The 24515-nt window shown below is 41.1% G+C and overlaps 1 protein-coding gene across 4 annotated transcripts in view; it reads left to right on the forward strand.

The window, feature by feature from the left end:
- The window catches only part of Plekha8 (pleckstrin homology domain containing A8), a 50392-nt gene that overhangs the window by 20096 nt on the left and 5781 nt on the right, over positions 1–24515 (forward strand). For all 4 annotated transcript variants that reach the window (NM_001109235.2, XM_087658731.1, XM_087658732.1 and 1 more), the window contains 12 exon segments: positions 510–626; positions 2537–2692; positions 3858–3982; positions 6247–6405; positions 7193–7233; positions 9032–9192; positions 11031–11187; positions 11523–11608; positions 15504–15562; positions 16535–16665; positions 17331–17401; positions 19665–19726. In NM_001109235.2, the coding sequence (NP_001102705.1) occupies positions 510–626; positions 2537–2692; positions 3858–3982; positions 6247–6405; positions 7193–7233; positions 9032–9192; positions 11031–11187; positions 11523–11608; positions 15504–15562; positions 16535–16665; positions 17331–17401; positions 19665–19726 (1325 nt within the window).

Genomic DNA, 24515 nt, shown 5'->3' on the forward strand with positions numbered 1-24515 from the left:
GGATAGAGAAGTGAACCAGAAGGAAGGTGGAGCTTGGCAAGACAGGTAGGTGTCCTGGGCTTTGTGGGTGTCCCAGCTGGCGAGGTTATTTGGGTGAGATTCTCACCTGTGTCTTTGGTTACTACGGACTTCTTGGAGGGCAATCAGACTGTAACATGTGGGCAGGTATCGGTGTTGATTTGGCCACTAGAACTGTGTTTAAAGGGGGAAAATTAAAATAAAAATCTGTGTTAAGTTCTATTGCGTATCACCATCACTTCCTTACTTTTGATCCTTCCCAACTTCTATCTTGTGACTAAAATATATGCCTCTAGGACTGTTTGTTTCTAATTTTACAAAACTAGGGTCAAATGTACATGTCTTTTCTAACCTGCTTCCTTCATAGAAGCAATGAAAAGGTCTTTGCATCTGGGACTTGGTAACCTACATTATTAGGTCTTATTTCTGTGCCTGCGTTGGCACCTTGCACACTAGCAATAACTGTGCCTGGGCTTTTCCTCTGCTCTTAGGTTGGCAGCCTCGATGGTTCCTTCTCTGTGGGGGAATACTGTCCTATTACGATTCTCCTGAAGATGCCTGGAAGGGTTGCAAAGGGAGCATCCAGATGGCAGTCTGTGAGATTCAAGGTGAGTGACCAGCCAACTTGGGACCTTTAGTTTTCTTTTTACCTCCCTAGAAGAATGAAAACGTACTGGCCCTGCCTGCCCTGCTCTGCTGCTCCTGCAGGACACGCCAGTTGTTCTAAAAGTGGAAAGATACAAAGACCGTTTTTCTTGAAAGAAAACCTTTGGATAAAACCTAGAACTGCAGCCGGCTTTTTCAGAGTGGGTTAAGAACTGGTCAGAATAAGGAGAGCAACATTTTCACACTTAGACTATGCTCACTTCTTACCTGCTTGTCTGGGCCAGCGACTGTATGTGAGCCTTCAGTGATTTTGCTAGAACATCAAGTGCCATTGTGTTTAAATCAGGACAGGCATACATACCCACCTGCCCACCCCACCTTCTAATCAAAATAAAATACCTACAGGGACAGCAAATAGTCTTTACTTCTTGGCTTTAAAATCTTGAGATGGTGAGATGTGTGGATGAAGAGATGGAAATTTGGGGGAGGGGGGCGGTTGAGGAAGAATGTGTTTTACTAGTTTCTTCTCTGAAAGAGTTCTAAGAAAATACCAGCACACCTACACTGAGTGCTTAAGAGAAGCAGAAAGGGGCAAATGTGTTCTTGATTGTTTCCCAATAACTCCAAGGAAATAAAGATTGTATCCTTGCTTATTAGAAGGTATGTTAGTCTGGATTCTGTTGCCACAGTAAAATACTTGAGGCTGGGTAATGTATAAAGAAAATCATTTTATTTAGCTAACCATATTAGAATATGAAAGTGTAAATAAAAGAGGGCTAACTCTGGTGAGGGCACACTGGGTGAATCATACCGTGGTACATGGTATTATGATGATAGATTGTAGGGAAGGGAGGTATCACATAGAAAACCAGAGAAACCTGGGGGGAGCCTTTGTTCCTGTGTAATGACCCCCCACAAGTACTAATCAGAATCTGTGAGAACTGCATAGTTACCTCCAAACTGTGGCCTCCAATGACTTCCTACTAAACTGCCCTCTTAAATGTTCTATGCCACCTAATGGCAAGCCTACACTGGAACCATCCCCACACACCAGCCTGGGGATTTCAACTTTCGTTTGTGAGCACGCTAGTCTTTTGGGCATACTTTATATATTCATGAGGCTAAAGAGAGACTCCTGCTCCATCCAGATAATAAGGTTCAATTGGATGATTGGTGTGCGTACGTGCGTGCGTGCGTGTGTGTGTGTGTTGGGTGAGCCAGGGGTAGACAGTGGCTGCAAGGTTTTAATTGGTGCCTTGAAACCAATTACTCTTTCTTTCTTTCTTCTTTTTTTTTTTTATAAAGACAAGATTTCTTCATTGTGTGGTTCTGATTGGCCTGGAACTCACTTTGTAGACCAACTGGCTTCTACCTCCCAAGTGTTAGGGTTAAAGGTGCATACCACTACACCCTGCAAGGTTTCCCTTCTTAATCAGTAAAGCTGTCAAGAATAGATAAATAAACAGAACTCTGTCATTAGAAGAGTTGGTGAGGACTGGCCTTTCTCTCTGAAAGGATAGGAGAGATAGTTCAGTGGTTAAAAGCACTTTGCTACCCAATGTTGGGGACTGAAATTTAGATGTCAGTACCCATGTAATTCATAAGCCAGGCATTTTGCACACTCCTGTAACTCCAGGTCTGAGAAGGACAAGACAGGAAGATCTCTGGACTTGGTGGCTTTTACCTAAGCATTGAGAACACACTCTCGGGCTCAGAAGGAATAGCTGGAGAGTAATGGAAGAGAGGAGCTGACCTCTTCTGGCCTCAGTACTCACACAGACACATGTACCCTCATGTGTACATATAAACTCATAGGTACATAAGTAGTAAATTATAACGCAACTAAACAAGAAGGTGGGGTGGAGCTGCCCAGATGGTTGTTAATAAGTCTGACCTTCTTCCTTGCTCCAAGTTCATTCCGTGGATAACACTCGTATGGACCTCATCATCCCTGGGGAACAGTATTTCTACTTAAAAGCCAGAAGTGTGGCAGAGAGACAGCGATGGCTGGTGGCTCTGGGATCTGCCAAGGCCTGCCTGACTGATAGTAGGACTCAAAAGGAAAAAGGTAAGTACTGATGGTCCCATGTATGAGAACCTTGGAAATGACCCACACTATGTCTGGGCTCCCTCACCCAGCTTTTTGTATCACTGAAATGCTGTGTATATAAGCAGAATTGGCCAGGGTTCCTAACTAATTACAATTCTGCTTTCTCGGTGTGATAGAAAACATGGTAACTTTGGAGCCAGATACACCTAGGTTAAATGATGTATCGGTACTTCACTGGCTATACACTTTTGCCACAAGTCACCTGATTTTTCTGAACTTTGTTCACCTTATCTTTGCAAAAGTGGTAGCATTTGACTGTGAGGTCTGGTGATAATATGAAACAGTATCATCAAGTTTGTTAAAGAGAGGTAATCCAGAGAAGCCTAGGGATGGGGTGTCCTCTGCAATGTGTACCTGCTTCCCACTGTCCCCTCTCAGGTGAGTGGATACTTAATTGCAGGTTGCTACTGCTCAGAGCTCAGGGACATCATGTGATCTTCTTCTTTGCCGTGGGGTAAGAGTGTCGAGGCTTACTTCTTGGCCCATAACTGCTCCAGTCACAGCTGCACAAGCCTGTATGTACATCTGAAGAGATATCTGCACTGAGGGAGCCTTTCATGTGACAGACGTTCCTAACTCTTGAAGGAGACCCAATAAAATGGCCTCTTCCTTGGTTGTGCTGGTGCTAAATCAGAAACAAATTCTTGAAGCTGTTGGCTTGACTTAGAGCAGGTGATGTATAACATTCTCATGAAAAGGAAATAGAAGTGACAGCAATTGTTACTGATCCCTTAGCACCACGGTGGCTACAGAGCCTTTCCAGTAATGGCTGTGTACATTAACCCGGACAGACACATGCGAGCTAGTGCTCAGACAGAACAGTGTTCCCAGGAGCACATCGCTAGGACTCCATAATACAGAGGGGCAGACTTAGTCCTCAGGAGAGGAGCTCCCACAGAGTCTTCTCTTTCTGAACCTGGGGCTGTTCAGTATGTTCTCTAAAGAAATAGCTGGGATACACCCTCTTTGCATTTCCGTTCCTCTGACACCTTTCCTATCGCCTCTGAAACAGATGCTGTAAACCTCACTTGAGCCATCAGTTACTCCACTTCTGTGCAGCTTACTGACTAGGAAATGGCTGTCCCTTCTGTTAACTACTTTACCTCTGTTGTTGTTAACTTAGAATTTGCAGAAAACACTGAAAACCTGAAAACCAAAATGTCGGAACTAAGGCTATACTGTGACCTCCTTGTTCAACAAGTAGATAAAACAAAAGAAGTGGCCACAGCCGGTGTTGCTGACTCTGAGGTAAAGTCTTGTTTTAGTGCTGTTACTGATATTATACACAAAGGTAGTATCTGATTGTCCATGGGCATTTATTCTCCAGGAATTGCCATCTTGGAATCAGCTGTTCTTCAGAAGAACATGGCAAAGTTCAACACAGAATTACATGCATTGCTGTGCTTGGAAGCACACACTTTCTTACCCTTGAAGGAATTTAGGATTAATCTATAACATTTGGGATTTTTAGCTAAGAAAAAAGGAAAAAAGACCTTACTAAAACCTTTGTTTCTTCCCAGTCAGCATCAGTCTTTAAACAGACAGTCTTGCCTGCCTAACTGAACTGAACTACAGTGTCAGCCTGCTGTCTGTCTGTTGCTCTGAAACAGCCCCGTGCTTTCAGAGGTGGGGACAGGACTACATCTTGCTTTCAGGGATGTTTACCATCACCAGCAAGGATTGTGATTTTTGTCTTGTCTGTCCATCCATCTGTTCTTCCTTCCTTCCTTTTTTCTTTGAGGTAGGAGCTCACTATGTAGTCCAGACTGGTTTGAAACTCTGAATTCTGCGTAAGCTTCCCGAGTGCTGGGCCTATTGTGCACCCGTGCCACCACGCCCAGCTAAGGGTGACACCTTTAGCAGTTATTCTTTAGTAAGGTTGCCACTTGCTCATCCGACAGCATCACAAAAAGACGTTAGGCTGTGTATGAAATGACTTGCGTGGACTAAGAGAGGGTATCTATCTGCAGTGCTCTCAGAGCAGCTGTGACCTAAAGCTTGAGGACTCCAGATGGTGTACGTGAGAGTGTTAACTCATTCTCTTAAGCATTAGAACACCATGTTACTAATACTGTCTTGAAGTCTTGTTGCTAAAACTGGTTTAACTCACTTTCATTTACTTCCTTTGGCTTCATCAGCTGTCTTTTATGTGTAGGACACTGTGTGGAGGAGGGAGAAACAGAAGAACAAAAACCATCTCATTTCTTTTCTTGCAGAGTCTGTAGTCTAGAGCAGGGACCACCAATCCACAATACCTCTGTGCCCCTAGTATCTGGGGACAGTTCGAATGTCAGGATTGAGGAAGTATCATTGTTGTATAGTGTTTAGAAGCCATAGGTACTGCTAAGCATCTTATAATGAGCAAGAGAACTGTGCTTTGCTCCCACATACTGACAAACTGACTGACCAATCAACCAACCGACTGTCTTAGTCACTAGTCTACTACTGTGAAGAGACACCATGACCAGGGCAATGCTTGTAAGCTTGTAAATGCTAAGTTAAATTAAGCTTTTAATTGGGACCTTGCTTGTAGTTTCAGAGGTTTATTAGCTCATTATAACATCATGATAGGGAGCACAGAGACATGTAGGCTGATAGGATATTGCAGAAGTAGCTGAAAGTTCTATATCTGGATCCACAGATATTAGGAAGGGAGAGACACTGAGTTGGGCTTTTGAAAGTTCAAAGTCCACCCCCAGTGGCACACCTACTCCAAGAAGGCCACACTTCCTAATCCCTCTCAAGTAGTGTCACTCTCTGATGACTAAGCATTCAAATGTGAGCCTATGGGGGGCCATTCTTACTCAAAACACCACACACTCTCTCTCTCTCTCTCTCTCTCTCTCTCTCTCTCTCTCTCTCTCTCTCTCCCTCCCTCCCTCCCTCACTCACTCACTCACTCACTCACTCACTCACTCACTCTCATAACAGCCCAAGTCTCAGTGGTGCCAAGGTAGAAGCCTAATCTAGACAGATGGACAATCCTGGACACACCAGTCTGTAATTGAAGAAAATGCTCACAGTGAGAGCCTTGGGAACTTGATAACAAATACAGATTACAGTCACCGCATCACCTGGGACCTTTATTAGAAATACATGTCATCTTCTTGATCCCTAGTCAAGAGTGTGGCTTCAGAAATTTCATGAACAACTTATTAATATCAGTATCCAGAAGCAAAACAACCAGAAAAGACAAAAGTACCCACTAGGTACTTGGATGAATTCTGGTCACCTCAAGCCCTCCTGTCATCCACACTGAGAGCAAATGATGTGCACTGCCTGCACCTGTGCTCAACACCTAGCAGAAGAAATTGCCATTAGTGGGAACTGTGGGCCAGAACAGCAAGGTGTGTATGCAGATGATGACGTGGGCTAATTGGTTCTTGTTGTTTATCACCAATATGCCTTATCCGGCAACATGCAGGTTGGGTACATTAGCACTGTTTATGATATACCATTGGGTTTTTCATTCTGTAGCAAAACCAAAGATCCTTTTTCTGGTTGTTATATAGGAGGGAATCGATGTGGGAACTCTGCTGAGATCAACCTGCAACACTTTCCTGAAGACCTTGGAGGAGTGCATGCAGATTGCAAATGCAGCCTTTACCTCTGAACTGCTCTACCATACACCCCCAGGGTCCCCTCAACTAGCGGTGCTCAAGTCCAGCAAGGTAAAAGCCCAGCTCCCTTTCTCTCCAGTAGTCTAGTGGCAAAGTTTAAGGATACATGCTGTCATGCCTACTACTTACTGTTTGAGAGTCGTTTGCTTTCTGTCCATTTTGTATCTGCCTTTGATCCTCTGTGTTTAGTTGGATATTTTTAGCAGTTTGACCCCACACAGTTTTCTACTATAATCTCGTCTCTCTAACCTCAAAGAGTCTTTCCTAGATTAGTGCTGTCCTACCTAGTCACAGTCAGCCTGACCCTTCCATTAGCCAAGAGCAATGAGTACAAATTGGTCATTTCCTCATGGCCTATAAGCTAAGACCAAACCCTCATAACCTCTTCTTGTGTCAGCTGCTTCCTCCCCTGACCATGCCTAGACTGAACACACCATTGCTTATGGCATTTCCCAGTGCCCACTCCCTGTTTCAGCCCTAACTTCTATTGACATTGGCTTAAGGGCAGCCTTCTGTCTATAATGCTTACCTTCTAATCTTCAGTGTTAGACACAGTACTGCACCATAATTTGCTATCTGTCAGTGCTGAATATGGCTAGCAGATTACAAAGAAAGCTAGTCATCAGGAATTTGGCTATGGTAATGAGATCTTTCAAAACCCCATCTTCCTTTCCTAAAAAATTGGGTGTGCTTCTATTGGAGGGGACCTAGGATGCTTTCCATGAGGAGGGCGATACATTCTGTCTGTATTGACCATTTTCTTATGTGATGATATTCTAAATAACTTGTTGCAAGCTTAACACATAAACTTTCATTTCTTTGTTTTTTCTTTTTAAAGATGAAACATCCTATCATACCAATTCATAATTCATTGGAAAGGTATAGTAACTCTTGTTTTTCTTCTTTCTAAAGGTTAGAAATCTATACATTGTGTTCCTTGTTTTTAAAAAAGGAATGGTATAGTGGTGGTGGTTTGAGATGGTCTCAGAGGCGAATGGCCTGACTTACCTTTGTGAGCTGCTAAACCACAAGTGGATTTGACAGAAATGGGCAGATGTGGCCACTTCCCTAGGAAATGAGTCTTGCCATCATATCTACTAACTTGGTCTGTCTAGAGTTGCTGAAGCTTAGAACTTCTCTTGAAGAAGAGCTGAATGTTGATTTCAATGTGCTTTTCAAACCCAGGAAAAGTAGTGTTGTTTCTCTGTCTTACTTAGAGATGGAGTCTTGGTAGCTCATAAGTCAAAAGATAACTTGCTAGCAAAATATAAACCAGTACCATTCGTCTAAATGATTCTTTGATCTAAAAATGTATACACGACTACAGCGCATGTAGCTCGGAGGAGAGGTCCGTGCTTGCCTAGCACGTGTGTGCCCTTGAGTCTGACCTGAGTGCCAGCAAGAAAGAAAAAGCTTCCTGGCTCACTGTGGTCAGGGCTTCACTCGGAAAAAATAAAATAAGATTGTGTAGGTATGCCCATAACTCATGCACACAGTGCAGGTTATCCTTTTAAATTATTAACAGCCCATCCCTTTATGTGCTGTTTATGTGTATGTACATGTATTTTGATTGCTTATTACAAGGATTGCCCTCAATTATCAATTTGTCATTGCTACTTTTACTTTTTTTACTAGAAACATTTTTATAAATTTCTGTCTCTTTTAAGACTGGCTCTATGTTTATATTTTGAGTTGTGGGTTTAAAATGTATATTTTCTTTAGCTGGAATCATTATGTAACTTGATACCACACTGTTACTGTTAAGTTGACTGGGTATAATAAGACATTACATTCTTTTACCAGAGTTAGCTGTTTCATTTAAATGTTAAACACCTTTTTCTGCTGCCCTGATGTGTACTCAGACTCTTGGGATATGCTGTGATCCTGTGTGCCTTTCTCTGAGACTCCTGCTGATAGGAGAACTCTCTGCTGGCCACAGTATGTCACTTCAGACAATTATCTGCTAAGCAAACATTTTTAAGTGTCATAAGGAAAAGCCTCCCAGGGAGAACTTGAAGAAAGTCAAGTAAGTGTTAAATGTGGCACCTGGAGAAAGCCTATTGCAAACTAAAGAGCTGTCCCGAGCATTTCCTGATGCTGGTGGGAAGCCAGGAGATTCCTTCACCTCAGGGTACAGGAAAAGCCACTAACATTCCTGTATTATTTTTAAGAGGATCTTAATCTATGCCCAGGTTAGCCTAGGAGGATGGCAGACCTTGTACCCCTCCCCCCCAGCCAAGTAAAGGGATTGCAGGGAATGCAGGAATGACCCACCACATCAACTCTAGTAGTTTGCTTACTGTGTTTGCCTTGGTGTCTGTGGGAAAAGGAAAGGTTTGGCTTAGATGGGGGTTTTTTTTGTTTTTGTTTTCTTTGTTTTGTTTTGTTTTTTAATTGCCTTTAATCAGTGTTTGGTGGTTGTGGATTCTCCTGTCCCTTAGAGCAATATTTCTCAACCTGTGGGTCATAGCCCCCATGGGGTCACACATCAGTATCCACATTAGAATTCCTAACGTAGCAAAATTATAGTCATGAATTAGCAACAAGATAATTTTATTGTTGGTGTCACCACAACATGAGAAATTGTATTAAAGGGTTGCAACATTGGAAGAAGGTTGAGAACCACCTTCTAGGCAGCCTGTGGCAATCACATTTTCTTTTAAACAATTTGTTTTAGGCCGATAGAGTTAAACAGTTGTGAAAATGGATCGCTAAGTGTAGAAGTAAATGGTGATGAAGAACTCCTAATGAAAACCAAGAAGAGTTCCTTATATTTGAAATCCACAAAGGCAGATTGCAACATCTCCAGTGAAGAAAACACAGATGGAAATACGACAGGTAATGTCAGAAGAAAGCCTGCCTTGCTGTGGTGAAGTAGATTTAGGGTCTGGTGGACACACAACTTAGCCTGCAAGCAGCATGCTCCGGATCTGCTGCAGGAGCCACTGCAGGTCATGACATTGCCCAGCCTCTGTTACCCATCTAATACTGCATGTAAATAAAGTAAAGGATTCTAGTGCTGGTGCGCATGGCTGCATTTTGGTGGGTGTAAGTGGTTCACCGACTCCCATAATACCTTAGTATCTTTTGAACCCAGATCACAATGTCAGGCTTAGTGTGTAACATTAGAGCAGCTTAATTTTCCAATCTCCTGGTTTCTAGTGGGGCCTGAGGATGTCACAGTTTACCAACCACCAAACTTCTGTGTGTTTATCAAGCCAAACTTCAGGTAATACCTGTGTAGTTGGGAATTCTGTCCTTTCAAATTTACTAATTGCACTGGCACTAATCACAAAGTTCTGTCTTCATTTTGGCCAAATTAACTATAATAGAATTTATAGTTGTATTATAACTGCTTACTAAATGATTTTAAATCAGAGTACATAACTGAAATAAGAAAATTTCTCTCTTCATCAGGTGTCTTAAAAGATTCTATGATTTTTTTCTAGCCAAGTCATTTTTGTTTTGTTTTGTTTTTGTAATATGTGAGTCCTAGAAGCTGTTAGATATTGATCTAAGAAAAAGCAACACACACCCCTTTAAAGTCTGATTTCTTGAGTAAAGATTCCCTATAGAAATCTGTGGTCACAAAGCAGTCAGATTTAAGGTGAAAGCCTTTGAACGGGGTTCTTTATGATGTAGCTGTCAGTTCTCATGTGTTGTATTTATACTAAGTTGGTGTCAAATTGCCAAATTCACACCAAACATTAATTAGTAAATAGTATGGTTGCTCTAAGGGAATAGTCTGCTTTCTACAACCATGTGGTTTTGATCAGCTAATCAGTAAATAACATTGTTTTAATGTTCTTTTCTATTTAAAAATGTCTATGTGATCTAGATAAGCACTGAGCTCAGAAGCATCACTGTAATTTATGTCTAAATGAAGCCTGTCCACACACATACTCTTTCCATGAAGGTGTATCTCACTCTTGTGTTTATGCTCTCCAGACAGAGTAACTGTCTAGAGCCTTCTTCAACTGCAGAATTGGCAACAAAAGCCACATATAAGTGAAAACCATGACAGGAAATACAAGCATTTGTTTCTGGTGTGAGCCTTAAAGCAAGACAAACACCTAAGCCATGCATGCTGGGTAGCACATCTGTACTACCCTGTACGACCAGGAACCGCTAGAAAAGCACTACAAGTCTTGACTTAGGAGGAGCAAGTAAAGTTTAGCAAGTGGGCTAATCCATAAAGACAGAATATGCTTACAACCAGGACTCACCATTCATAGGAAAAGGAACTTAGAAATCACTAAATGCCCCTTACATTGCTATAACTGATACCTTAAGATCATTAATATCAGGTTTCCAGGACCAGCAAGATGGCTCACTGGGTAAAAGCACTTACTAAGCCTGATGATCCGAGTTGGATCCCTAGAATGCACATGGTGGAAGGAGAGAACCAGCTCCTGCAAGTTGTTCTCTCATTATACACAAATACAAAATATACAAGTAAATATCAAAAGAATGCGTGGTTCTGAAGAGTACTGCGTGATAGTGGAGTAATTGATGTGCACTGATGAGTGAAAACAAGGTGCACATGTGCTCTTCAGGGGTATGGGTGTGTGTACAACACTTCCTGTTCTGTGTTTTAGAAATCCTCACTAACGATTATGTGTTCATGTTAACACTAACTATATGGAGCTTAGTGATAGACAACACTTCCTTTCTAGTCCAGGGTGAGAGAATGAAGGTAGATGGAGAGGAAAACCTGGAGAGTCATGACAGGGATCTGGCACAGCCGGGATCAGACTCAGTTTGCTCGCCAGAATCTCCCTGGGAAGACAGTGAAGAAGTTATTCCAACTTTCTTCAGTACTATGAATACCAGGTATTTTGGGCCCTTTAAACTCCCTGGCAATTTGACACTAGTTTCCCTTCTTAGAAGTCAGTTGTGATGGCGTACTCTAGGACATAGAGATGATGGTATACCAAGTACTTCGTATTTACTGGGTGGAGGGAATGAGAATGGCTTGGATTATGGGGGTGGATTATCTCTGGAGAATTATGTTAATAGACTGTTTCATAATAGACAAATAATGCCTGGGCTACTCATGAAATCAGGCCAAGTGGTTTTCTCTAAAAACCTGTTTCTGTGACAACTCTGAACTGCAGAGTGCTGGTGTGGTTTTAATCTTCCATTCTAAATATCACCAACTTGTTCAGCTTTAGTGACATTGAGCTTCTGGAAGACAGTGGCATTCCCACAGAAGCATTCTTGGCATCTTGTTATGCAGTGGTTCCAGTACTAGGTAAGATTGCTACAGTTGCCTTATATCCATTAGTTTCCGGACATAATTTTTCACTTGATAAATATTCTGTATTGTGTACAGTACGTTGACTCTTCTTAGCTTCCTCTTGACATCAAATGCCATGTAGTGAAAGCTGACCAACTTAAAAACTCTTGCATTTTCCCATTCCATTTCTAGTTGATTGAGCTATTGACTATAGAGTGGTATAATGAAAATAGGGAATTCTGCTGTCTAGGAAGTACATATACAAGCAAGAGTGGAGGTAGCTCAGGAACAGGCCTTCAAATCTGTCAGTACTGTGGGAAAATACCTTATTAAGGGAAGATAAATACATACACATATATTAAAATTTGCTTAGTATAAAGTCAGTAATATTGTTAATGTATTGATAATTTACTTTATGATCTACTAATGCATGTCCTTGTTTCTCATGTGTATGAGTATGTGTGGTTATGTGTCTGAGTGGGTGTACTGTGCACATATGTGTACAGGCCAGAGGTTGGCCTCAGGTATCTTCCTCCATTACTCTCTACTTTACTTACAGGGATCCTCTGTCTGATTCTCTCCCTCCCTGTGCTGTGATGATAGGGGGATTCCACAATGCCCTAGCTTTGACATGGGTTCTGGGGACTTGAACTCTGGTCTTCACACTTGTGTAGCAAGTGCTCCATACACTGAGCCATCTCCCAAGCCCTATTCATGTCCTCTAAATTAAAGTATAACCCGCATCTAGAACTTAAATATTATGATTGTCAATTTTGATAAATGTACCTACCTATGTATTCTACATCCCTGTCAAAATGGAGAACATTTTCATCACCCTAGAGCATTCCCAGTGTCAGTTGGTTCACCATCCACTGTGAAACCTAACTCTTGTCTCCAGCTTAGGGTTCCTTGTCCATGAAAATGGAATCCTGTTGTCTACTCTTGTACCTAGCATTTCTCACTAAGCATATTTAAAGATTTATCTTTGTGGTGTGTATTTCTTATCCGCTCATGTATCTGGGAGAAGAACTAGTGTAACTGAGCAACTTGACTTTGTGACAGCCTGCAGGAGCAGTCTCTCCCACACGTGTGCAGTTGCACACTCATACCATCTGTATGCTGGGTTCGCGTTGCTTTACTCTTCTCATTTGCTGGTGTAGGTACTTGGGGTTTAGGCCGTTCTCACATTCAGTGGCCCTCATTATAGCTGTAATTTGCATTTACCAGCTACCATGTTGTTGAGTACATTGTCATACAGCTCTTGGCCCTGCAATATTTTTTGTTGTGATACATCTCTCCAAATCCAGCCCAGGTTTAAAGTTGATTATTTTTCTTTTCATTACTTAGGGTGCTATTATTATTTAGAATGCTTCTGGTACTGAATTTTGGAAATTCTTTAAATATTCCAAGTAAATTCCATTATAGACATGCATCACAGATATTTTCCCTCAGACTCTTGCTTCCAATTTATATTTTCTCCTTTTATAAATCTGCTTTTTGAAAAGTAAGTTTCACATTTTGACAAACTTGACTTTTGTGTTAATGTTTTGTTATCCTAAAGTGACTTTTAATCAAGAGTCATAAAGATAATCTGTTTTTTCTAGATTTTTAATTTTACATTTATTGTGTATGTGCAGCTGTGTGTGTGCATGCACACATGTGTGTTAAGTGCATGTGTGCGCAGGTGAGAGGACAGTCTTGGGTGGTCTTCCTTATGACACCCACTTTTTTTTTTTTTAGACAAAGTCTCTTATTGGCCTGTAGCTAACCATGTAGGCTAGGCTGGTTGGCTAGAGGGCCTCAACGATCTTCCTGTGTCTTCCTTCCAGTGTCCCTCCCATTTGTTGAGACTGTCAGCCTGTGTCACCATGCCTGAGGCCCCTCCTCCGTCCATGGGTGCTAGGGATTGAGTTCAGGTGCTCATGCTTGCAAGGCAAGGAATTTACAGACCTATCTTCTCAGCCATAGTCCATGCTGGAATTACTTCTTGTATGCATTGGGATGTTGGGATTGAGGGTCATTTTGTCTTAATCACAATCTAGTTATTTAAGGACCATTAGTCAAGAAAAACAACCACCAATATTTCTCCTCTTACATTGCTCCGGCCATCTGCCCCAGAACTTTTAGGCCTATAAATAGGTCTCTTTTTTCTGGCCCCATGATTTTTTTTTTTTTTGTATTTTTTTAATGTCTTTCTTTTTTTTTTTTTTTTTTTTTTGGTTCTTTTTTTTCGGAGCTGGGGACTGAACCCAGGGCCTTGCGCTTCCTAGGCAAGCGCTCTACCACTGAGCTAAATCCCCAACCCTGTATTTTTTTAATGTCTTAAAGTCTCCCAATTTTGTTCCATATCATAATTGTTTTAGAAATTCTAGATACTTTTGCAGATTTGTATAATTTTAGTTTTAAATTTCCTATTAAAGGACCATTGGGATTTTGATTAAAGCTGCATACATTGAATTTGTAAACCAATCTGGGGAAAGTTGATGTCTTTCACAAGATTCTATCTCCTAGTCCATCTGTGAGAGAGAGAGAGAGAGAGAGAGTGTGTGTTCTATTTGATACATATATTTATATATATGGGTATATAACATATATAAATGGATATGAATATACACTTATTTTAGTCATTTTCTCAACATTTATTGTCTCTAACTAGTGCAATGTATAACTGTTTTATTAGGAATAAATTTTGGACTTTATGGGTTTGATGCTATGTACATATGTAGTATGAATATATATAGATACATTATTATTATATGCTGGTAGTTCTTATGGTCATGAATCAGTTAATTTTATTAAATGCTTTTTCTTCAGCTGTTGAAATTTATGTTTTTCTGGTAATTACTTACATAATGAACTATGTTCTTTACATTTGTTCACTCCTGTTCTGCTGTGTTTCTCCATTCATTACTTATTTTGTGTTTTCTTTTTCCTTTTTTTTATTCTCATTTCCTAACTTAGAGCCAGTGAAACCATTGTTCTTTGGCACGCTGTTTTATTTCATATTTGGGATTCTTTTTAGCTGTATCATTTCTATGTTTTTTATAAAAGATCAATCAGATAATTTTTAGAATTTATTTTTTCTCTTCTGCTTTTATGCTATGCTTTAAAAGTAAAATTTATGTTTAGTAAATAATTAAAATTATAAAGCTAGATTTAACTAAATTAGAGTTAGTAGTATAATCAAACCACATGTAATATAAGTTTATAGAAGACACATTAATATAGCAAAATAAAAATTAATATATCTTACGTAACAGCATATCTAAAATGTCATAAACACAGAGTCAGGTTAGAGAGCCATTGATGAGGTTTTCTCCTTTTTTTCTTTGGTGCTAAGTCTTTAAAAACTGTTAGGTATTTTAGGTTTACAATTCACTTTAATGTGGACTTTGCAACATTAAAAGTAGCAAATAGTCATGTATCTGTAGCTGCCACATTGGGCAGTGTACCAGCCAAAGGACTTTCAAATGGGCACTCTAAATTTCTGAGAGGCGCTTTCATCAGATCTGCCACATAAGACCTCGTCACAGTGGCACACCTCAAAGTAGTAGACTAGAAAGCTGATGACCAAGTCCAAAAGGCAGAGTAATGCTGGGGAAAAGATCTTATCGATGTATTATTATGATGAAAATGTTTTCTAGTATAATGATATATATGTTTCCCACATTAAAAAATCTTTTTCAGGCCTGGAGAGATGGCTCAGTGGTTAAGAGCACTGACTGCTCTTCCAGAGGTCCTGAGTTCAATTCCCAGCAACCACATAGTGGCTCACAACCATCAGTAATGAGATCTGATACCCTCTTCTGGTGTGTGTCAGAAGACAGCAACAGTGTACTCATATATAATAAATAAATAAATCTTTAAAAAAAATCTTTTTCCAATTTATTTTTTGCTCCTTTTTTTTCAGATAAACTTGGTCCCACCGTGTTTGCTCCTGTTAAGATGGATCTTGTTGGAAATATTAAGGTGAATGTACTCGCTTGTAAGCTAGAAACTTATCTGTAAATGAATGGTTATTTACCCCTTTTGTGTGTGAAAAGAATAAATCAAAAGCGGAGGGAATCACTCACACTAGGAATTTTCAGTGGAGGAAAATAGTAGAGTAGAGGGATGACTGATGTGTGGTAGAGGCAAGTCTTTGTAGGCTGGCCACTGGCTCAGTGGGGAATCATGTTAGCAGTGAGTGTATGCATTTTGGACAACACTTTTTCCAAAAATATGTTGGCTGGCAATAGCTATCATTTGTATGGGACACAAAAGGCCAACTTCCTGGTGCAGCTGTGGGGCCATCAACAACAGGAAGTCTGAGCCTCCTTCCCAGAAAAGTGAGAGTAATGTATGTTACATCCAAACTTGTAGATTAAATCTCTTTTTAAGCCAGACATGGTGGCACATGAAAATTTCAGTACTTGGGAGGCAGAAGCAGGAAGATCTCTGAGCATTCAAAGACAATTTCATCTACAGATTGGGTTTCCAGGGCAACAGGGGCTGTGTAGAGAGACCCTGTCTATAAAATAAAATAAAATACAGTACCCAGCACTAGGTAGGACATGTTGAGGAAGTTGAGTGCATATCTTTCCTGGCACATTTGGGGAGGTAGAAAGGTACATGGGGTCTCACTCATACAAGTGAGTGTGTGTGTGTGTGTGTGCGCGCGCGCGCGCGCGCAAGTACGCACACACTCAGGATGAGAAGAAATTTGAAACAGTTTCTGAGGGAGGCAGTGGTACCGCAAGAACAATGCTTCAAGATTGGGACTCTGGGAATTAGTTAAAGCCTCTAGAATTTTTGGAATTTTTAAAATACATTACCTCAAAACAAGTAGACTTTGGTCTCTTAGAAGTTTTGTTGCTTGTAAGTTTGAATGCTGTGCTGATAGTACTGGCAGTGTCACAGTTCCCAGCTTCCACGGGGGCCCTGTTGTGCTTTGTTTTCCAGAAGGTAAATCAGAAGTACATAACCAACAAGGAAGAGTTTACCACCCTCCAGAAGATAGTGCTGCACGAGGTGGAAGCCGATGTGGCTCGGGTTAGGAACTCGGCAACTGAAGCCCTCTTGTGGCTGAAGAGGTAAGGCAGTCAGTGGAGCTGGTACAGGCTAAAGCTCGCTCCGTTGAAATATCACAGCTCACTGTTGCCTTTCAGAGAGGGTGTAACCAAAAGGTGTGACCTCCTGTAGAACATCTGCTGAACCAACCAAACGTCCGCTCCCTAGTAATGCATGTTATTCACATTGGTAGTGTTTGTAAGATCGGAACCTTAGACTGGAGAGCCAATGAGTTTTTCTTAAGTGAACAGCTTTCTGCTTCAATGGCAAAACCTGGGAAAACACTGAACTCGGAACCAGAGTTTCTGGACCACTAAATCTGGTACAGCGTTCTAGAATTTTCATAGTTAATGAATCCTAGATGATGCTAAAGCCACCATGATTTGAAAAACTGTTTCAGGGATGGCAGAGAGGGCGAGGGACTGTGACAGGACTTTGTAACAGACACGGCAGGAAGCTGTTCAGAAAAGATGTCTGTTAGTTCACTGAAGGTTGATGTTTAGGGTGGCATGTACAGCTCTCTACTTAAATATGTAATGGTTTCTACTTGTTGAATATATTTAGGAAAACACTAAAAAAAAGAAAGAAAGAAAAGAAAAGATGTCTGTCTGCCCTGCCCTCCCCCAGCTTTGCCTGAGATACTGAGATGAACTTGGAAAATAGTATTTCTTCTTCTCTTTAATTTTAGAGGTCTCAAATTTCTAAAGGGATTTTTGACAGAAGTGAAGAATGGGGAAAAGGACATCCAGACAGCACTGAGTAAGTGTGCCTCGTATTCTGACAGGTCTGCAGTTAGACTTGGGGAAGCCACCCTGGAAATGGGCGGAGCATAAGGGGACATTTCTACTTTGAGCTTGTTTTTATTTTCCTTTTTTAATTTTACTTTTATTCATTGCTTCTTATATGCCTTCTTAAAAGGAATCTATAAGGGCTGATGATGTTACATGGCTTCATGAGAAAGCATTTATCTAGCATATGTGAGGCCCTGGATTCAATACCTTTTCATAAGAAGAAAGTAGAGGGAGGGAAGCAAGGGCCTGCGTATCATCCTAAACCACCATGAGGTTGGTTTCCTAAATTAGTCTACAGGAGTCCATCCATATTTAAAGAGAAGCTTTAGGTTAGGAGTACATGAAAGAAGTAGACGGGGGAATCGTGGGACTTGCCGTGGCATGGGATCAGGGCCCAGCTGCCACCCTGCATTCCTCCACATGTCCATTTTGTAGTGACAGAGCCAAGACTGCAAGAAAGGCCTTTGTAAGAGGAGATTGACCTGCACCTCCATCACAGTGCTGGAACTACAGCATGCAGTGCTTACTAATAAATACTGGCATGTGGGTTATGAATAGATAGATGCATCTATCAGAAAAGCTAGACTTCATATAGCATCCTTACAATGTACTAATAATAACATGACTGAATCCTCACTCTGGACCTATGGAGATGATGTTACATGAGCCCTTTCCTTTGTTCGCTTGCCTTGTTTAGTTTGGTGTTACTGAGATAGGGGCTCACTGTATGTGTAGCACAGGTTGACCTCCAACACATAATCCCATGCCTCAGTCTCGTAAGTACTGGAATGGCAGGCCTATGCCACCACACCAGGCCTAGCATAAGTCTTGGAGTATTTGGAGGGAACAAGATTCTTGTTGACACAAGACATGGATTGAAATGTTCTTTCATAGAAATACATTTTGTGCAAATTCAGATCATGCAAAATGGAAATGGTAACTCCGAAAAACACTGACATTTTTTAATAAAGCCTTATCCAAAAATTTGAAATAAAAGTTGCCTAAAGTTCTATATCAAAGCTGGAGAAGGCTCTCTGCCCTCTGAGCTGCAGCTCCACGCCAGTGGCTTACTTCCCAGCAGAGGTCAGTGTCCTGGGCTCTGCATTGCCTTCCCCACACAGGAACTCACACTGTGGTCCTGCTGTCTGTCCTCTGCTGTGCCTGTTCCTGTCAGAGCTGAGCATGACTGTGCAGCCTCTCACAGCACCACCTGAGTCTTCACCCGATGGTTCAGTTCCTGCACTAGCACCATTAGCCCAGGAAAGTAAGTAGGTTTACAACAGAAAACTTAGATGTGCTCAGGCCACCCCTGTGATGCAATGTGAAAAAATCCAAAAATGCCATAAACTCCTGGAGACAACCTGTAGGCATGGACGACACATACAAAGGAAATTACATGGCGAGCTACAGATGTATAGCTTCCAAAAGTATATCTAGTCTATGGGAATAGTAGAAAGTCAGTTTTAAAGTTTTTTATATATTGTTGCCCAGTATTTCAAAAAGTTGGATTCCTTGCATAAAATGCCATTCTTTGATCTTAGAAGGTTTGCATTAAAATTATTATATACAAGTTTTAAAATCTCACTTAAAATATCTTGGATCAAAAATAATAGGCAGTTTGTCTTTAGCAATACATGTGAATGACTTTATTAACAGTTTCCACAATTACTTTATAAATAACTCCAGGCCATCCTGCCCAGACATTTTATTTGTTTGAAGGATGCTCTGTTTTGTTTTGAGACTTAGACTGACCTCTCCTGCCTCAGCCTACTGTAGATATGTATGCTACACATTGCTTTTCTATAACATTTTTAAGGGATTCGGGCTTCCATACTGTATATCCAGGGTTACTAAGAGAATTAAGACAAATTTTGTTATCTCAGGAGTGAACATTAGAATGTCAAGAGCTTAGAGATTATTTTACTAACTGGAAGATGGGTCTAAGCCTGGCCCAGAAATGTACCTACATTTCAAAGAACAATGTTTTAAATTAATTGCATAATTGCAGTTGTATATAGTGATAATTTTTTATATTTTTTCTCTCTTATTATGAAATATGAAATTTTTCCCACTTTGATAATAAACTGAAATTCAGATACAGTGACCCCAATATAGGTAAAAATTCCTGTTTTTCTTCAAAGAATAGAAGCCAGTAGTAAACATATATTAAGCAGTGTATTATAAAAATCACATCAGCATCTTACCATGCACAAAATCTCTTTCTTTTCAAGATAATGCATATGGCAAAACATTACGGCAACACCATGGCTGGGTAGTTCGAGGGGTTTTTGCGGTAAGTCATTCCTATCCCCTAAAGTTTGCATGATCAGCAAGGTGCTGTGTTTTGTTAACATCAGTGGTTCTCAACCTGTGAGTCAAGCCCCATTGGGGAGCATCGAACCACCCTTTCACAGGGGTTGCATATCCTGCATATGAGATATTTACATTGCAATTCGTAACAATGGCAAAATTACAGTTATGAAGTAGCAAAATAATTTTGTGGTTGTGGATCACCATAGCGTGTAGAACTGTATTAAAGTATCACGGTATTAGGAAGGTTGAGAATGACTGGTTTACATGGTCTTTCTACTTGTTTTATTTTTGTAAACAAAACCAAAAAAATCAGCTCATTTATGTTTGTTTATAGGCTTTGAAATGTGAAAATGTCAGCAATAGACAATCTCTCACAGAGACCAGCTGGCAAACTTAAGAATGGGAGTGTTTCAGTGACACTGGAGTTGTGCCTCAAGTGGTTGTCTGCAGAGAGAACAGCAGAGAGCTGGGTAGGCTGTGGTCTCAGATACCCAAGGAGAGGTTAGGCCCAGTGATGCGTCCCAGCTCACAGCTCCTCTGCACTCATTAAGTTGATTCTTAGCTCTTAGTTCAGGTTTTTCATTTTTTCTATTTTTGTTTATTTTGTTTTGTTTTCAGTTGAATTTTGTCTTCAAATATTAACTGTGTGGGTATGTGCCACCAGGCAGGGCTGTAATCTCTTCTTAGATAGTTGTTATAACAATGAAGATATTAGACCTTGGTGTGCGTGTGTTTGCCTGGTATCTGGCATTTCTTCCTTCCTGGCATTTTGCTTTACCTTCTTAGCTTTTAAAAATACATTTTATTAAATCTTTCAAATACTGACCCAGTTTATATATTTCCTTAAATATATAGTTCTATTTATACATGTTTACTTTATATACCCACATATTTGTGGTATGTATGTAATTAGTTATTATGTAAATTCATATTTTTACATTTAGTCTGTAGTGTGATTCTGTAGTTTGTTATAGATTCCGTGATGACTTCTGTGGTGGTGCTGAGGATCAAGCCCTCGGCCTCAGTTGCCAGACAAGCACTATTGCTCCAGTCCCTTTTATGACCATTTCACTATAGTGAGAGTCTGAGGAAAAATGGTATTATTAGTGGCTGCATAATACACCCCCCAGTTTGCTAAATCCTCTGAGCAGGTGCAGCCCCTGTGAGTTGGTTCTTAGCAGTGGCACAGCACTGTTTTTCTGAAATTCTTATTTCCCTAAAATAGATTGCTGGAAGAATTGCCTGTCACACACCACACACTGCATTTACAGATTATAGTTTGCAGTATTTACCACACACCATACCTCCTGAGAGACAGAGAGTTACTGCTTTCTAAACACTAAGATTACGCTTATTTTCCCTGTTATGGACCATAACACAAGATAACCCATCTTTAGCTGTTGATGGTCTTAGACGGTGTCCAGTGTTTGACGTTTATGTATTTAGGAAACCAGTGATTTCAAGTATTTTGGCCCAGCTCTGTGGATAAATGAGTTAAGTGTGGAGTCTCACTGGCCTTGTGGCCTCGTGGTTACTCCCCAAGTGATCCATACTTTGGAAGGCTTATTGCAATTTCTAATGTGCCAACTAGCCAGTCTCAGTGGCTCAGAGAAAACCCTGGAATTTGACTCATTTGACAGCGAGTAGTGAACTTCTATTCTCAAACACATCCCATTTGAATAAAGGCCAGCCAAGATTCAGCTGTCACTTGGCCTTCCTGCCTTCCACTTCAGCCAGATTGCAGAGTTGAGCTCACTCTTAGCTAGCCTTGCCTCTTTTCCTGGAGTGCTGATCTGGTTGGGTAAAGAATTCTAGACTGGCATTTGCTTCCTTGGTGCTCTTCAAGGTGTTGACTGTTGTCCTCCAGCGTCCATTCTCACTACCAGAAAGGTCAGTTACTCTCCCCACCAAGCTTCAGCTGTACTTCCCTTCAAGACAGCTTTACTCTTCCTTTCTCTTTACACTGAAAAAGTTCATGATGAGCTTTTCCCTGTTTTATTTTTTTTCCCCATTTGAATTACAGATCTTATAAGTCCTTCAGTTCTGGAAGATTTTCTACATTGTGTTTTGAATAACTGCCTTATTTTCATTTTTATTTCTCTCTTTCCTTTATACTTACACTATCTTCTGAATGTTAATTATGTGCCAGACTTTGAGTAAAACATTTAGATGATCTTCATCTTTAAAATAAAAAATGTTTATCTACCTTCTATGCTTGAAGAGAGTGTGAGGTTCTAAGAACTTAAGCACTTTGCTTCAGGTCTTCAAATGAGTATGTGAAAAATCTGAGATGCAAAGATACAAGCCTCCCTTACTTTACAAATGAGGATGGATTCTCGAAGGCTTTCAAAATAAGGAGAACTATGCAGGTTCTCTGCTTTCTCAGGAGAGCTAGCCTAGTGATATTTGGAAGAGAGATTTTGACAGTCTTGTAAGCCAAACTAGCCAGACTGCAATGGGAAACAAAGAAGGTGCATAGGAAGTCTTCCACCCAGAAGAGGTAGTTAAGAAGCACAGAGGGATCTCAGGTTTCAGTCCTGGCCCTCATGTTCCTGAGACGAACAATGTTCGTACAAGAATAGAGATAGAAACTGCATGGTTCTTTTTTTTTTTTTTTTTTTTTCCGGAGCTGGGGACCGAACCCAGGGCCTTCCGCTCGCTAGGCAAGCGCTCTACTGCTGAGCTAAATCCCCAACCCCGAAACTGCGTGGTTCTTAAAAATTAAGATCAAAATGTTAATAGAGAAGCAAACACGAAACATCATGTCTCTATTAGTTACCTGTCGCTACAGCAAAATGTCTGGCAAAAGGCAGGTTAAGGAAGGCAAGCTTATCTGGGTTCCCGTGATCTGTCATGGCAAGGACTAGGTAGCAGGAGCTTGGGCAGCTGTCCACATTACATCCACCATCAGAAGCAGAGCCATGGGGTCTGATGCTTTCTCCTTCATTCAGACTGAGGCCCCGCCCATACAGAAGCAAGTGGTGTTGACCGTGGGTCTCTCACCCAAGTTTGAAACGCACTCACAGATGTGCCCACAAGGTTGTGATTCTGGATCCTGACAGGTTAACAATATTACCATCATAAGTCTACCCTTTTCACCATAGGCTCCTGGCCATCTTATCATGCAAAATGCATTTGGTCCAACTTCAAAAGTTCTCATTTTGTTATCTTTAACAGTTCCAAAACTGTTCAAGAGTAGAAGTTGAGAGTCTCTTCTGAGACTCAGAAAAATCTCTGTAACTCTGAGACAGTAAAATAAAAAATTGAGTCGCATACTTCCAACATAAAAAGTAGGGCACAGAGTCAACATTGCAGTCAGAAGAGTTGGAACACAACAAGGGAATATCAGACCAAAGTAAGACCAAAGCCCAGCAGAACACCAAATCTGTAGCTCACATGGAGCATCTAGAGTTCATGATGGAAGCATGCATTCCAACGTGCGTGGGCAGCCCGCCCTGCAGCTCTGCTCCTAAAGCACATGGAGCCATACGCCCAGCTTTCAGTAGCGACCTCACAGTCCTGGCGTCTCTAATATCCTGAGCTCTCCGTTGCAACTTGGCTTCCCGCTTGCAGCTTTATGCAGCAGTCTCTTGGGCCTCCTTGCAAGGAATCTAGTCTCACATAGCTTGGCTCAGACGCTGTCTGGAATCTCAATCAAGCCTACATGACTCCCTTACTCTTGTGTTCATCATGGCTGTAAAGCCAATAACACATGGACAGGGTTCCCAACTTCTGCTGTAAGCAACAAGGTGTAGCCTGGTCTCCCAGTACCCAACTGCAGTGGGCTGACCCTGGGGAAACCCTGCCCTAGGGGGTAGTTGTTCATCAGGGAACTTCTTTAGTGATAGTCTCAATTCAGGGTCTCCTTCCCAATGAATCTTTATTTATACAACATAGAACTTTTGTTGGATATGGTGTCCCTCGGGCACCTTTCCTGTTGCCTCAAATTTCTTTTTAATGGTATTAATCTCTGTAAAAAATTCTAGCTGCTTTCTCAGTACTGGCCTTCTCTACAACATGGAGTTTCTTCTCCATGACAAACAGTGCATTTCTGCTCCCTTTTGTTCCCTGACTGTAGAACTGGATCAGAGCATGCCACAGCCTGGATGCTATTCAATGGGAGATTTCCTCTGCCAATGAAATTAGCCCATTGCCATTGAGTTCAGCCTCACTGGGAGTCTCAGCACTAGCAGAATGCAGCCAGATGATTTGCCAGAATATAAAGTGAATGGCCTGTAGTCCAGTTCCCAGTAGAGTTGGTTTCCCTCTGAAACTGCATTACCTGGACCTCCACTGCCAACACTTCTCTTGACATTCTAATTTTCCAAATACCCACTAGAACAGTCCACTTAGTTCTGCTTGCAACATCCTAAGGCTTTCTAGCCTGAAGTTCCAAATCTTCTGGAAACCAGTTCCAAAGATCCAATAAACAAGAGGCCTGTTTCATCAAGGAACAATGACATTCCTGGTGTGAGTTTTCTGTATTTGTTACTGTTATCAGGGCTACAATAACATGTCCAACAACAGCAATTTGTTTTGGCTTAGATGTTGAGTGTGCAGGCCCTCTACCAGCTGGAGCTCGAGACAGCTGGTCACAGTGCACCCAGTCAGTAACTAAGAGACTTTGCTGCTGGGCACGTTTTCTTCCTTTTCATCAGAACAGGACTCTAGGCCAGGCCATGGAATAATGCCATTCACATGTAGGTAGTTCTCCTGTCCCAGTCAGCCAGGCTAGAGATTCTCTCACGGACATGCAAGAAGTTTATCTC

The sequence above is a fragment of the Rattus norvegicus genome, chromosome 4, assembly GCF_021556685.1.
Source record: "Rattus norvegicus strain SHRSP/BbbUtx chromosome 4, alternate assembly SHRSP_T2T, whole genome shotgun sequence".
NCBI lineage: Eukaryota > Metazoa > Chordata > Mammalia > Rodentia > Muridae > Rattus > Rattus norvegicus.